The sequence below is a fragment of the Kogia breviceps genome, chromosome 2 (assembly GCF_026419965.1).
Source record: "Kogia breviceps isolate mKogBre1 chromosome 2, mKogBre1 haplotype 1, whole genome shotgun sequence".
Classification (NCBI taxonomy): Eukaryota; Metazoa; Chordata; class Mammalia; order Artiodactyla; family Physeteridae; genus Kogia; species Kogia breviceps.
Genome location: NC_081311.1, coordinates 164,525,926 through 164,542,378, shown reverse-complemented (window position 1 = coordinate 164,542,378; position 16,453 = coordinate 164,525,926). Strand labels below are relative to the sequence as shown.

At 38.1% G+C, this 16,453-nt stretch overlaps 1 protein-coding gene across 1 annotated transcript in view; it reads left to right on the top strand.

The window, feature by feature from the left end:
- Nucleotides 1–1,206: 1,206 nt before the first annotated feature.
- Nucleotides 1,207–16,453, top strand: part of RFTN2 (raftlin family member 2) — a 62,472-nt gene continuing 47,225 nt past the window's right edge. The window contains exons 1-2 of the mRNA XM_059054294.2: nucleotides 1,207–1,885; nucleotides 15,248–15,431. Of these exons, the coding sequence (XP_058910277.1) occupies nucleotides 1,747–1,885; nucleotides 15,248–15,431 (323 nt within the window). The 5' untranslated portion in view covers nucleotides 1,207–1,746. The remainder of the gene's footprint in view (nucleotides 1,886–15,247; nucleotides 15,432–16,453) is intronic.

The window sequence follows — 16,453 nt, the reverse complement described above, 5'->3', positions numbered from 1 at the left end:
CACTAGGTCAGAGTCTGCTGTCTTTTTAGCCAAATTTACCCAGAAATTGCTACCACCAACCATGCTCACCCTTGAGAATGAAGGACTATGGAATATTCCTCTGTTAAAAAACACTTCTGAAAAGTAAATTGTTTAAAGACAAGGAAGTGGAAGGAAGAGACAAGAGGTCATAGTGATCTACAAACTAAATAATCCATACCCTTTTGAGAGTTTTCATGGGCACTCTTCAATGTAATTGAAAAATCTTTTCAGGCTTGTGTTCTATAAAATCTGAAATGTGAGGTTTATTTTGTAAATAATGGGAATGGTGGCAGAATCACTTCCTTTCTACTACTATTCTCAACACTGTTTTATAATGTAAGCACATTAACAAATTTATTTTATGCTATTCACAAGGCATAATGTTAAGATATGAGATAAGATTATCTCATTCAACCTTCATAACAAGCCTATGAGGTAAGTGTTATTATTAACTCCATTTTATAGGGGCAGAAATTGAAACTTGAAGAGGTCCAGTAAGTTGCCCAAGATTATGTCTCTAGTAGGCATTAGAAGCAGTATTTGAACCCAGGCAGTATGATTCCAGGGCTCACAGTTTTGATAGGTACACCACACCACATGACGCATAAATGGTAAAATACAACAAACACTCATTATAATTGTTCCATTATAAATTGTTCTTGACTTCAGGTAAATTGCAATTTATAAGACTGAATGAATCAAGTTGTCAGTTTTGTTGTTGTTATTGTTGTTGTTTTTAATTAATGATAGTCTGGGACCTGTGGAAGTGTTACTAGTTATTATCATAAGCCTTCTAATAGTAGAATTTTTTAAACTTTATAAATGTTAGGGAAACTAATTATCCACATTACTGTCTCTTCTTTGCAATTAAAGTCTTTTTATTATGATATTTAAATATAAACATTTTATATGTGGCAGTTTAACTAGTACATGATTTTTCCAGCCAAAAAAAAACCTTCATTTGGAAAGAAATCCGCAAAAGTGCTATCTAAAGACTAAAAGTGGGTTGTTGTTTTTTTAACTTTAACTTTTCTCCTTTTAGACTCCAGAAACAGTTTCCTGACTTCCTTTCTGGAAATGATTTTTGTTTCCAACCATATTAAGAATCTTTTTTTTTTTTTCCATTTTCTCTCTCTCTCTCTCTCTCTCTCTCTCTCTCTCTCTCTCTCCTTTTGCTTTCTTGGTAATAGCAGGGAGAAAGGGGGGGGCAGCGGGCACAGGAAAAAGGGAAAAGAGAAAACAGAAAAAGAATTGCACGCCACTGTGTCTGAATATAGCCTCTACTTGTAGATAATTCCATCTGATTTGCACTTTTGCCTTTTTATTTCCGTTTTTGGACACCTCCTTTATCATCCAGCTAACTGGGATAGACAAAGCATTGTTGGTGCCCTGAGCGACAGAACTCTGGTAGGGGGCTGGCTGTAAATTGACGTGGCATGGAAATTCTCCGCTAAGTTGTAGCAGCTTGCATGTTTCTCCTAAGATCAAGCTCAGCCTCCCGGAGCTGTAGCTTAATCATCATGGGTTCAACGACTTTACAGAAAAATGGATAGAAAAAGTCTTCAGCTCCTTTCTTTGGACTCAAATGTTTTCTTTTTGAGTATCTATGGTTTAGCTGAAAAAATCAAAGCAGTTAAGTCTGTAACTTTCTTTTTGCAGCTTAAACAACAGAATTTGCTGGTCTCCCTCCCCTATCCTGCAATTTAATTCCTTACAGATTTTGCCATGGGGTGCGGACTTAGAAAGCTAGAAGACCCTGATGATAGCAGCCCTGGAAAAATATTTTCTACCCTGAAGAGACCGCAAGTGGAAACAAAGACAGAATTTGCTTACGAATATGTATTGCTGGATTTTACTTTACAAGGTACTTTTTGCTTCTATTTTATTTGTTAAATGAAAGATTTCAGAGATAAGGGACTACTCGTTTTTTTAAGTGTTGGTTTGTGGATTTTTAAGCTGTTCCTCATAATCAGATTGTACAATCAATCTAACAATAATGCTTTGTTTCTTAATTATACTCTGAAAGATTTTTGTTCTGTTTGGTTTTTGTAAATTTGGCTCATATGCACTTTATAAAATTAGAAAAACTGCTTGGAAATAGTCCTTTCATTTTTAAATCAAATGCTTATTTGTAGAAGGACACATGAAAAATGTTTGCTTTCCAGCCAAATATCTCTAGCCTTAATGACAGTTTGTGTTTTGAAAAAGATCTGAAAGGCACAAGAAGGTAGCATGTAGAAAATATTACTTGCATCATGTGGAAGAGTATTTGCTAGGACAATTCTGAGGTTTCCAACTGTGTTAATGTTGTGATTGTGCTAGTCATTTGATATTTTTGACCAAACTAAACTTTAAGTTTGAAAATACAGAAAAAAAGATAGTCTTCTGTAAGATACTTCCTTTGCTTGCCCTGTCCCTAACAGAGAAACTCCCTGTTCCAGAAAGTTGGAAACACAAATAAACAAGCCCAGATGGCAGCCCTGTGCAAGGAACAGAGGCAGCTCAACTTCACAAATACTTTGCCTCACTTCTTTTGGAAACTTTACTGTACAATCTCATTGATAAAACTGAGTTGTTAAAAAGCAGAACTATATCTTTAATTACAGGGTATTAAAAATGAAATTGAGTGTCCTGCTTGCTGTTAGAATTTCCAGATATCAGTATTTTAAGTTCTTATTACAAAGTTATGCTTTTAATTCTAATAAGCCACACATTTTATCAGTTAATAGAAAATTTATACTAAGTAGATTATCATGTTGGATATTAATTCCTTTTCAACTTAAACACAAATTCTCCATTTTTTGGTTTGCTCTGTGAACAGTGCATCTTTGTGCAAGAAGCAAGAGCAGCCCATTTTTCTTTGTCAAAAACTGAGCTAGCCAGCAAGTAAACTCCCTTCCAGAGACATACACAAAGTCCGTACATATACTTTTAACATATTTACATTTCCATTTTTACCTAAGGATAAGGCTACCAAAGGGGAAAATGTCAATATTCTTAATTTCCTTTTTAATTATGAAAGTTAAAAGTAGATTAAGATAATGGTGATAATCAGAGAAGTAACCACTGAAATGAATTTTTTCTATACTTTTTCAAAAACCATCATTTGAGAAAATATTTGTGATGTGGTCCTATGTTTTCTCCATTGATTTTCCTTGTCAACTATCTTTTAGGACAAGTTTTTGTAAATCCACAGGATGCAAATACATATTTTCCTTAACCTCAAAACCTTGTCTATTCATAAAGTTTAGGCCAGAGCCATTTTGATCTGTGCTTTAAGATTTGCTGCACAACCCCCATAGGCTTTAAAGTAACTTGAATTTTTTTTTATTTATTTCCTCCCAACAATGTTAGCAATCTCAAACAAATTTGTATAAATGCAGCCATCCTTGAATCAGAAAGATCTAAAACTTTCTTCAGAAGTCGTTTTGGTTTTATTATTATCAGAAGCCCTTCTCTCTGTGAAAGGAGTAAAATTTCTACCTTCCACACTAGGTGTTTGGAGGAGGTAATAGAGTATTACACTATAAAGTGTAAGTATGGGCATAGTTTGCAAATGTTAACTCAGTAAGCAGGCACATATTTTAAAGTTGCACCTGGTTCCTATTTGGTCCAGGGGCCCAGTCTCCTGGTGTCCCTTTTCTCTACAATTCTTCCACATGTTTTTTGTTCTGTTTTGGTTTTGTCTTTGCCTTTACCTTTGCCTCTGCCTCAGAAGCCAAGACTCTGTATCAGCCTAGCTCCACAAACCACCTTCCTCTCTTCTGTTGTCTCTGACGCCCACGTATTCCTCCAGTGTGTAGAGAAGTGAGTCATGTGGGGGTTAAAATGTGCCAGCCTTCTTCGTTTAGTCCTGGCCATTCTGACCTGGGGTTGCTGTGAGGACTACTAAATAGTGGCATCACCTGCCTCTCAGAGGCCACGTGCAGTGAGCAACCTTTCAGGAAACAAATTGCTCTAGTGATGGCTGTGTGTGCTCACGAAGAGCCTGTCTCTTACCTTGTTTTCCTCTGTTTTTCCAAACAGAGGACATGGGACAGAGAGTCAAGTCCCAGTGGGGCAAGAGGAGACCCTTTGAAATTCCCAGTGTCCTGTGTTATGGTGGATATAGTTATCTTGAACAATTTATTGATTTTCCATTTAGTTCCATGCTCTGTGTGCATGTGTGTGCGCTTGTGTGTGTGTGTGCCTTTCCCACACTTTTTTTTTGGGGGGGGGGGTACTTTGAGCCATTACTTATATATCTCTATGGGACAAATAATAGCCTAATCATTAAGCGCATAAGGCTCTGGAGTCAAGTTCCTGGGTTCTGAATCTAGGCTCTTTCACTCACTAACTTGACAAGTTTATAAACTTTGCTGTATCTCGGTTTACTCATCTATGAAATGGGGGTTCTGATGGTGCTTGCATAATAGCGTTATTTTAAGGATTAAAGGAGATTATACAAAATAATCTCCTTGAAAAGGTACCTGGCATTTAGTCAGCACTTAATAAAAGTTAACTATTATCCTTCCTGGCTTTATGCCAGATCTACTAACCGCACTAGTGAGATTTCAGCACAATTTTTGTGATAAATTTTCTGGATTATTGTATGAGAGTGTGTCAGTATATATATGACTACATTATAGAGTTTCTTGATGAAAAGTTAAATTAACTCTGCAAATGATCCAGAAGGGTTGGTTTACCTTCTTGTGCAATCCCAGAAAACAATCTGAATAACCATGGCCGTAAGGATTTTTAGAGCATGTATAGCTTTATGATTAAAAAGAAATTTCTACAGTATTAAAAACCCAACAGAAGGACAGATGGTAACTTCCTTATTTGACTTTCTAATGGAATCATGTAAAACACATTGAGTAAAACTTTCCTGGCCCGTAGCTTGCTTTCTTATTATGAGAACAAGAAACTCTCATTGTTTTTTACCATCACTGTTACAGTAGTAAATACATTGATGTATGGATTCTGTAGAAGATGCTGACAAATAATGAAAACACAAAAAGGAATAAGACATAGTTTCTGCCCTCCAATATTTTATATTCTAATTGGTCAAACTGGACAAGCTCATGAACTCCTCAAGGTCAGGAACTATGCCACATCCACCTTTGCACTGCTGTGTTTTGCACAGTGTTTGGCACATGACCAGTGGCCAATAAGTTGTGTTGAAGTAATGAATGAAAAATTGCAATACGAGATACAAGAGGTATCAGGAAAAGGAAAAATCAATTTTGAATAGGATAAGTTGGAATTCAAATTAGGACTTTAACTGAACCTGAAGAAAAAAATAGGGTTTATATAATCAGAAAAGGATTAAGAGTTTGAAGTACTTTCAAGGGCTATTGAAAGGAGAAGTGAGGGGGCATCCCTGGTGGTGCAGTGGTTAAGGATCCGCCTGTGAATGCAGGGGACACAGGTTCAATCCCTGGTCTGGGAAGATCCCACATGCTGTGGAGCAGCTAAGCCCGTGTGCCACGACTACTGAGCCTGCGCTCTAGAGCCCGCAAGCCACAACTACTGAGCCCATGTGCCACAACTACTGAAGCCCACCTAGAGCCCTTGCTCTGCAACAAGAGAAGCCACCACAGTGAGAAGACCACACACCGCAATGAAGTGTAGCCCCCCACTCACCGCAACCAGAGAAAGCCCGCGCACAGCAACAAAGATCCAACTCAGCCAAAAATTAATTAATTAATTGTTTTTTTAAAAAAAGAAAGAAGTGAGCTAAGGGGGTGTTTAAAGGAGAAAAGCAGAAAATGAGGTTGGAAATAAATGGAGTAGAGAATGCTCTGACTTGGAGTGGAATCAAGGAATCAAGGAGTGATACCTTGATTCTATGGGGAATAAATAGCTGTAAAGGCTTTTGAACAAGTAATTGATAGATACAGAGAAGTATTTTTAGAAGATTAATGTGAGATTGCAGTGGGGAGAGATGCAAGTGAGGAGAAAAGTTGGAAGACTGCTTGTAGTGGTCAAAGCTAATGACAATGAGGACCTGCAGTAAGGACAGGATGCAGGGGGCACATGTAAGAGACATTACCAAGGAGGGACTTAGCCTGTGGCTGGCTGGATATGAAGGGACAGAAAGAATGAGGAATCCAAGATGACTTCCCTGTTCTGAGCCTGAGTAACTGTGGAAATAATCATGCCTCTTACAGTAGGAGGGGCGTCCCACAGGGAGTCAGTTGGTGAAACAGCAATTCCATTCCAGGCACATTGCATGTGAAGTGGCAGTGGAACATCCTGGCAGAGAGAGTTACAGGTGCATGGCAGAGATGATGACTTCCAGGAGGAATTGAAGTAGATAAAGTCTTAAAGAGGAGAATATGGGCAGAGCATAAGTGTCTTGGGCTGAATCATCAGGCATATTTAGCCATATTTAGGGCAACTCAACAAAAATGAAATAGAATGAGGACAATCGCGACTGTATAGCACCAGAGAACACAAGGAAAGGGAGGCTTTCAAAAAGCAAGAAATGGTCAGTAATCTTAAATACTAGAGAACTTTCAAGAATAATAAAGGTGCAGCACTGAAGAGAATGCATTTAAAAATCAACAAGAGATGAATAAAGTATCAGAAACAAGGGAAGGAAGGAAAGAAGGTCAGTCCAGATAAATTTTCTATGTCTGTCTGAATCTAATAAGTTCTTGAGTATTTCCTCAAGCAGTCAAAAGATTTTCAAATGTAAAGTGCTGTGTAAAAAGAAATTTATAATAAAGATGACTGAATGTACTCAAGCATCAACATAATCTCTGTCATGGTGCCTAGCCCAAATTCCTACCAGGTAATAAAAACTGCAAAAGGACTTGCCTTTATTTTTTATTTATTTATTTATTTTTGGCTGTGTTGGGTCTTCGTTGCTGCATGCGGGCTTTCTCTAGTTGCGGCGAGCTGGGGCTACTCTTCGTTGTGGTGCGCGGGCTTCTCATTGCAGTGGCTTCTGTAGAGCGTGGTCTCTAGGTGAGCAGGCTTCAGTAGTTGTGGCACATGGGCTCAGTAGTTGTGGCTCTCGGGCTCTAGAGCACAGGCTCAGTAGTTGTGGCAAATAACAAAACTTCACAATTTCAGACTGTTGGGGGAAAGAAAGATCCCATTCTGACCTGGGGGAGTAGGGAATCTCTGAAAATAACAAACAGTTGACCCACTTAAATAAATATTGATGTTGGGAGGAAATACATTTCTACTGGCAATCTATGTTATATTGGGGTTTTTTCTTCTATCTGGGTGGGCATTTATTTATTCTTTTCTTAAAATTTTTATTGGAGTATAGTTGCTTTACAATGTTGTGTTAGTTTCTACTGTACAGCAAAGTGAATCAGCTACACGTATACATATATCCCCTCTTTTTTTGGATTTCCTTCCCATTTAGGTCAGCACAGAGCATTGAGTAGAGTTCCCTGTGCTATACAGTAGGTTCTCATTAGTTATCTATCTTATACATAGTGTCAATAGTGTATATATGTCAATCCCAGTCTCCCAATTCATCTATTTATTCTTTGAACTAACACTTACTGAGCACCTACTGAGCTCCGAGTGAGGAATAAAGCCTAGTCCTTGACTTCTGTGAACCTGCATCCTAGTGAGCATCCTGCTGAGGAGTCCTGATGAATAATCATCTATTTACAGTGCATACACTCTACGCTGTGATACAAGCTTTGCTAGAAGTCTGAGAGTTATAGAAGCAGAAAGAAGAGCACCTCCACCTGATTGGTGGGATCCAGAAAGACTCCTTAAAACAAGTGCCACCTCATCTGATCTAAAGAATGAGTGAGACTCAGACAAAGACTTATATCCAGAATATACAAAATACAACTGAAAATCAAAAAAGGAAAAGACAACCCAATAGAAAAATGGACAAGGAACTTGGACAGGTGGCTGATGAAACAGGAAATCTAAATGGTCAATAGACATATGAAACCATGCTCAACCTCATTAGTAATCAGGAAAAATTCATGTTAAGACCACAGTGAGAAACCACTACAAATCATCCAAAATGGCTAAAATGTCAAAAGACTGCTAATACCAGGTGTTGGTAAATTGGTACAACCATTTTGAAAAAACAAAAAATGCTTTGTCATTACCTAGTTAGTGAAGATACATATACCCAGTGGAAGCGTGCACACTTATGCACCATGCAGCACATACAAGAACGTTGATAGAAGTGCTATTTGTAATAACCCCAAAAGTGTGAACAACTCAGAAATCCACGAACAAGAGACTGGAAAAGTAAATTGTGGTAAACTCATACAATGCAACACTATACCGCAGAAGTGAGCCAACTTATTCTGAAAAGGGCCAAATAGTAAATATTTTAGGCTTTGTGAGCCGTGTGGTCTCAGTCACAACTACTCAGCTTCGCCAGTGAAGTGCCAACATACCATATGCAACAAAACAGGCCGTAGGCAGTACTTTGCTGTCCTCTACTATACTGCAATGAAAACGAACAAACTACAGCTACACAAGCTTCCCAAGACTAATCTCACGACCTTAATGTTCAGTGAAAGAAAATAGACACAAAATACTGTATGATTCCATTTATATAAAGCTCCCAAAATTGGCAAAACTGAACTGTAGTGTTTGCTTGCATTCTTGCATAGTAAACTAAAAAAAAAGAGCAAAGAGTGAGGACCACATAAGTCAAGGTAAAAAAAAAAAAGTCAAGGTAGCACAGAGCAGGAGAGGGGGATTGTGACTGAAACGGGCAGCAAGGGAAGCTCCTGGCGTGCCCACCATTTTCTGATTTTTGAATGAATGGTGGTTACCAAATGCTGGCAGTTTTAAGTATGTTTTGTGCACCCCGTTTGTACGTTACACTTCTACCCCCACACAAGATGTTTTTAAAGGTTAAAAAAAAAAGGCTGAGTAAGGGAGTAAGGCAAACAAGGCTGAAAGACAAGCTGTACAGACTCAGAAATGAGAGAAAATCTCATGGTTTGTCTGGGAACTACAAGTAAAACCGAACAGGCAGAGTGCAGCACATGCAGGAGGCAGCGGTGAAACACAAGGCTGCAGGAGTTTTAATGGTCATAATGAGATCTTTTGAATATCTGCCTGTAATTATGAGCTCTGTCGTCCCTTGCAGTTTGAGTGCATTTCAAAACCACAGTTGTATTACTTCAATTAAATACTTTAATGAGTGACTACAAAGATGGCACCTTTATTGAAAACATAAAATGTTATGTAATTTGGACGTTATTTATATAGTAGTTTATCTTTCTAAGTAACTTAAAACATTTTGATAAGTAGAGTAAACCGGATACTCCTTTTAATATCTGTACATTAGATTGATTAACAATTTATAGTAGTCAAAAGCTTTAGCTCAGCTCATGTCTGAATTTTCACAAATTCTGAATTAACAGTGATGCAAATCAATGAAGCTTTACTTTCCTGTTGGTGCTCGGATGTACTGGCTCTGGAGTCATTCTGTCTGGTTCAATTACAGCCTTACTGCTCACTAACAGTTTGGGCAAGTTATCAAATCTCTCTCTTCCTGAGTTTCCTCATCTGAGAATAATGATAATATCTGCCTTGTGGAGTTTTTGTAAGGGCTAATTAAGATTAGGCATGTAAAGCACTTTGCATAGTGCCTGGCACAAAATATGTACTTGGTATATGTTACTTATTATTTTTTACTATAATTGCTAGATATAATATGGAGTTTGACAGTCTGTTCCCTTTTGAAAATATGGTAAAATTGCTTGCCATTGTTTGTACATCGTGCTTTTATCTGAGGAAACAATGTTTCATAAATATTTCAAAAATACATACCAATCTTCAGAAGTAAATTGGTGGAAAGAACATATATATGTCTTGGACTGTTTTCATAGAGTTACATCATCAGAGCAAACCTTTTGTCATTGAACAAGTTCTTAGCTTTTTACTAGAATGTGACTTATTTCTATTTTTAAAATTTGATCTTTGTCTATGAAGCTTTTAAGCAAAGGACCATAACAAACTCTACTGATATTTTATTTTGGAAACTATGAGGATAAATGATAGACTTGCTTAACCTTCAACACGTTTTAGTTTTAATCAGAGAAGTCCACTCTGCATGTATATAGTTTTCAAAGCAACTACAAAATACTTTCCTTCACCAGTTCTTCACAATAGCCTTGTAAGGTGTAATAAAGCTTTTACAAATCGTATAGCATTGACTGTACGGCAACCAACCCCACCCATTAATGCTGTCAACAACACCATTTGTTCCTTCTCCCAAGGAACTCGCAGCGGTTGGGGAGCTAAGAAGAGCAAGATGGCTTGCAGCTGCTGCTAACTGCCTGTGCTGTTCAGTTCTAGCCAAAACAACCACACCTCCCCCCTAATTTCCTGTGTTTAAAAAGTAATAGAGTCTCTGATATTACTGCCCCAGTGTAAGGACATCAAATCAAAGGCTTGGCTTCAAACACCAAGCCTATCGTGGAGAGATAATTATTCACTCTGGTGAGCATTGATGAAAATGCCTCACTCTGTGTGCACAGCTTGCTCCTTCCTCATATCTCTAAGCTGAATCAGGCTGCCAGTCTCTTTTCAGCACAGTTTAAAACATTATTAAGAATCGAGGGGATTACCTGAAGGGAAGTTCTCAACAAAATTCCCAGATTTATTTCACCTTTCCTTGCTCCTAGGTTTACCTTTCTTGAATGACACCGGCATGTTTAAAATAAATAACAATGTAGGATAAGACGGACAATTTGTTAACAGAATGAACCCCAGCCCTCCTATCACCATCATCCTCCTGTCCCCACTAATTGAGGAAGATTTGGATCACTTTCTGTGTCCTAGGATGCTGAACACTGTCTAAGACGGTCTGGGTGGCCTGGCCTGGACCTGGGCAGGCTCTGGTCTGCAGAATCCCTGGGGCGACCCAGAGGAGAAGCTGCAAACCAACAAGACATGGGCCATATTCAGCCTTTAGATAGGTCTCGCTTGGCGTGTATAGTGTTAAGATATTTGAATTAACTGTCACTTTTTAAAGTTGGGAGATATTATATAAGAATTTGGATTTGGGGGTTTTCTTTAAAAAAATAGAAGATCCAGCAACACTGGACCCACATGATCGCATGGCAGCACTGGACCAGGGCTGCTGCACTCTTGGATAAGGTATTAAGTCTTCCCCAGGTCCCTCCTTCAGCACAGCCCCTTTCCTTGTTTTATCAGGCTGATACCTTTGGACATTTGAGTCTGGGACTCAGTGGAGCAGATCAGCGTGAGTTAGGGACTGTTATTTGGAGGGAGTTGGCGGGGGGCACACCTAATCTATAGGGTGGGGTAGGGACCTGAGATCTAGAGCATGAGTTAGGAGCCTCTGATACAGAATTCTACAGATGGTGAGCCAGGCAGGGCTTTTGGAATAAATCCAGATCTCTACAATGATCTTCCTGGAGATTTTTTTAAACCAACAATGACATCTCTGAGGGCAACTTCATTCGAAACTATCTTTCTAAGCTGGGCCACCAACAGACAGGCACATCACTGATATCTGAGTGTTTACTTTGTACCAGGCCCTGGGCTCATGTTTTACAATTACTATGAAAGCAACTCTATGAATACCATTGTTTGTCCCTGTCTCAGACAGGCAAATTAACTTGTTCCAGATCTAGTAAATGGCATGAGTTGAGCCCAGGTGATTTGCTTACAGATCCTAATGCTCTTAGAATAGCGTGCTGCCTCTCGTTCCACAGGGGAGGACTTTATTTAACAAAGCAACCAATAGTTGTATAGCACATGCTACATGCCAGATACTTTCTAGGAACACATATAAATTTATTTAATCCTAACGACCCTATAGAGTAGACTCTATTATTATTCTTACCTTGAAGATGAGGAAACTGAGGCACGTGGGTGCAAAGTACCTTGCCAGGCTAGTAAGTGGCAGAGCTGGGATTTGCCTCCAGGCAGTCTGGTCCGAAGGTCTTTTTTTTTTTTTTTATTGGCTTGTGGGATCTTAGTTCCCCAACCGGGGATTGAACCCCAGCCCTCAGCAGTGAAAACGAGGAGTCCTAACCACTGGACCACCAGGGAATTCCCCCTAGAGTCTATTTTCTAAACTACTGCCCCATGAGCACCCTGGAACTCTGTTCACTGAATATGTTAATGTTACAACCAATTTTTCATTCAGTTGGTCCTTTAACAAGTATTTTTCAAGCACTTATCATAATTGTCATGTCGATGCCAAGTGCTATTTATCAAAAGACACAGACCTCCAAATAGAAGAACATGCACATTTGAGACAGTTGAATAATTAATGTAAAGCACTGGGCCCAAAATGACATGATCTTTACAAAAACTTATGTGTAAGATATGCTTATTAGTACTGATGTACAATTTTTTTTCTCCCTTTGTAATTTTCCTGGATTTCTCAGTTTGTAATTCCTCTCAAAACTTCTGTGTGTGTGTGTCTTTGTATGTTTCAGGCATTAACATTTCTTTTGCATTGAACTCAAGACAATAACCTTACTTTATTGAGAGTGCAAGAGGATGTAGATTAGACTAGAAAAGCTTTGTTCCACTGACACAAAATTTTTCTGACATCACCAGAGAACGAGATGTTCCTTAGAAATACATTCTCTACCTGAACAGGAACCTCTTTAAGCACCAATGTCCTTCTGTTATAGCTATCTTCTTGTGATTCTATTAAACGTGTTACAAAATTCTGCCTTTGAAAACCTTGTTCTGAAACAATAGAACGGAGGGAATGATTTCATTATCATTGTCAATCGGGCCAATGAAGTGTAGAAAGTCCTTTAAGAGACCTCAGGCTATAAAGTTTTTACAGTTCTTTTATCTAGTTTTATAATTCATTTTATTCCCTCTGATGTCATCTGTCCCCCTTGCTGCCATCACTGTGTCCTTGCTATTTCTATCCCAGTAGGGGTTCCAAGCCTCTACCAAAAGACTTAGCACTAGACCTGAGATGCTTTTAAGTTGTACACACAAACACAGAATTAATAACATTGAATCTCATAGTCAGAAAGCTGTGCCCTTTTCAGTTCTTTTTAAGCCTTCCAATCAGTTTGGAGTTACTATGTCTTTAACACCTCTCTAATGGCTAATTCTCCCTTTCAACAAAGAGAGAGCAGGGCTGTGGCTCAGTCCTTGGCAGATACCGGTATCCATCCAGAATTTGATAAGTATTTTCTTTTTGTTGTATTTATTTGTATGTAATTTTCTACTTATGGTAAGTGATTCTGGTTTTATGCCCTTAAGGAATTCTCAGTCTAACAGCAGAGACAAACACATAAACAAGTATCTATAATACAGATTGATAAAGGAACTTACTAGAATGCATAGCACAGAGGAAGGAATGATTAACTCAACTTGGGGAGCAGGAAAGGAAATGAAGTTCTGGCAGCATGAAACAGTGTGCCAGGCTCAGGAACTCCTGTAGTTCAGTCCTGCCAAAGCAAGATGTACAAGAAAAAGGATGACAAGAGTGAAAGCTGAATAAGTAGACAGAGGCCAGACTCTGAAGATTCTTTTGTATCATGCTAAGCATTTCCATTTTCTACAATAAGCAATGAGATCCATTAAAAGATGGAAATTTTCTTTAAATTTTTGTAGGATTAGTATATAGTTCTAAAAATAAGTTTAGGCTATGTTTCATTCCTTAGTCTTAACAGTTTATTCTAGTTTATAGTTTTTTAGTTCCTTTGTTTGGAAATCAGGGTTGCTAGTTAAAATACTAAAAAAGTAAGACCAAATGAATCATGGAGTGATTGCCACACAACCATGCAGAACTGGGTCATTTTGCAATGAAATCCAGCTGTTTCTTCTAAACCCAGAATCAGTCTCTTTGTTTTTATTCCTATTCATAATGATGAAAATATATTGTATATTAGTTTAAATCCAAAAGAGGATGAACATTTGAGTAAATGGATTCATGCTGGTTTATATAACTTTTCTTTGAGTGCTTTATTTTCATTTGAGAAGTTGGCATGAACCCATGTGAATCCAAGTGGTGGATTTCTGTTCCATCACATGGATATTAATATAAGAGGAGGTAGGGATTTCCTCTGACCCTTCTTCCTTGTCTGCTTCTTAACCTACTTCCTGTGTTTGGGCAATTAGCAGCTATTTGCTGGACAGCACTGACCACACTGACAGAAGGCCAACAGCCAGCACTGCCCCTACCTAGGGTTCATTTCATATGTTTTGTTATTCAAGAGATAGCCAAGCTGCAGCTCCATTTCTAGTTATTAAGTCTTGGTTGTTTTCCAGAAAATGAGAAATATTGTCCAGAAAATGAAGTTGTTTTTAAAATTAATACTGCTAGAACATTCATTTTCCCATATAACACACCCTTTTCCTTTTACTAAAAACTATACAGATTGTACTATTCTATAGTTTCTACAGATTTGCCCTGCTTCAAAGGAATGTTTCAACTGCATATCAATTTTGCGTTTAAATTTCCTGTGTATTTAGAATTTTTACTTATTAAGAAGAACTTCTGGTTGCCTTTACTTTTTCAATTTCTTTACTCAAGTATTTATATAAGTGCCATAAGAAACCATATTTTTAGTTTCCCAGAGAAACTTAAAACATGATGTTTTTGAAATGTAATTAGAAATAAGAAAGCACTTGACAGGGACTTCCTTGGTGGCACAGTGGTTAAGAATCCGCCTGCCAATGCAGGGGACATGGGTTCAATCCCTGGTCCGGGAAGATCCCACATGCTGTGGAGCAACTAAGCCCACGAGCCACAGCTTCTGAGCCCGGGCACCCTAGAGCCTGCATGCCACAACTACTGAGCCCACGTGCTGCAACTACTGAAGCCCACACACCTATAGCCCGTGCTCCACAGCAAGAGAAGCCACGGCAATGAGAAGCCTGTGCACTACAACAAAGAGTAGCCCCTGCTCACCACAACTAGAGAAAGCCCATCGTGCAGCAACGAAGACCCAACAGAGCCAAAAATAAAAATAAAAAAATAAAAATGCGTCTTTAAATAAATAAACAAATAAAATAAAACTGCCTTATTTGAAAAAAATATATATGGCACTGTATTTCTACTTTAAGACATATTGGTAATACTATATATCTGCCAGCTGCTAAGATTACTTTTGCTTTTTTCTGAAATTAAATTAGAAAATATATAATACCTGTTAGTATAACTTTATTTGAGATTAAATCATATGGATATGTTTCCTATTCATTAGTATTATCATATGTAGATAGAAATAATATGTAATTCAACTTTATGAATGTGCAAATCTCTTTGCATTTGATATTTCAGCTTCGCCAAACCCAGAAGTAATCAAGATAAATTCAATTCTGGATATAGTAACAAAAGTGGAAGACTATTATCTTAAAGGATATATTGTTGGGGCTATTCATCCTGTTATACAACCTGTTGGGCAGCAAAAACACCTGCCTGCAAGTTACCTGTACAGGGTGGTGCTATCGCGTTTGAAATTAAGGTAAGCCTGATGCTCCAGAAAACTGTCATACTAAGAAGCTGTTGAGAGAGACAGTTTTCTTTGGCTAAAAGGAAAGCAAGTTTGAGCAAAGTGATGGAGAATAAAGGATAATTCGAGGTTTTGGCTTAAGGCACATTTTCCAGCAGTTGAACCTCGATTGGGAGAAGGAAACTTAAATCTCCTTCCTTAAAACTTCTCATAGATTTAGCCCCTTGCAGACAAACAGGTCCTAGGTAAGGATGTCAATGAAAAAAGGGAAAGGAAAATAGACTCAAGAAGCACCTGAAAGCTGGTATAGCAACTTCAGCAGATGAGGGGGTATCAATTAGCTACATCCTATCACTGGGCTAAAAGAGCTGAATGAACAAGTCCACTTTCACTGAGCATTTTTTTTTTTAAACTGTCCTGTATTGTTTTATTAATAGTGGCAAGAGAAACTATCTCTAACTTCCAAAACTTTTACAGCAAAAAGGCCTACATGCCAAGTTCTCACAAACTGGATAAATCTCTTATCAGCTTTTTCAAAAAAATAGGATGGGAAAGCCAGAAAGCCATCCATTTTAGGTTCTTTTTTAACTTTTTTAATAGCTGTTTTTCCAAACAATACTACAAACGTTTTACTCCTTCCACTGAAGAATGAAAATAACCAGACCAATGTCTTTGATTAACGCATTAAATTTTTTTTACACAACTCTTCAACTGTATCAAAATCATCTCAAAGACCAGGGTAAAAACTGTGTTTTCTCTTTATAGCGATTTTAACTATGAAAGGGCTAAGCTGAGAAGGGAAAATGAAATAAGAGGAAAAGAGAGAAAACAGGAAAATTGGGGGAAAAAAAAAGAAGAGGATTTAAAATATCCCAGATGTGCTTTTTAGGAACACTGTCTGCTACTGAGTAACTAACTGCCCACTTACACATTTCTGAGAGGGCATGTACACAAGCAGCTTTCACCATGACAGGGCACCTCATCAGATATTTACTAGTTCAAGCATTACTAAGTAAATATGCTATTTACCACAC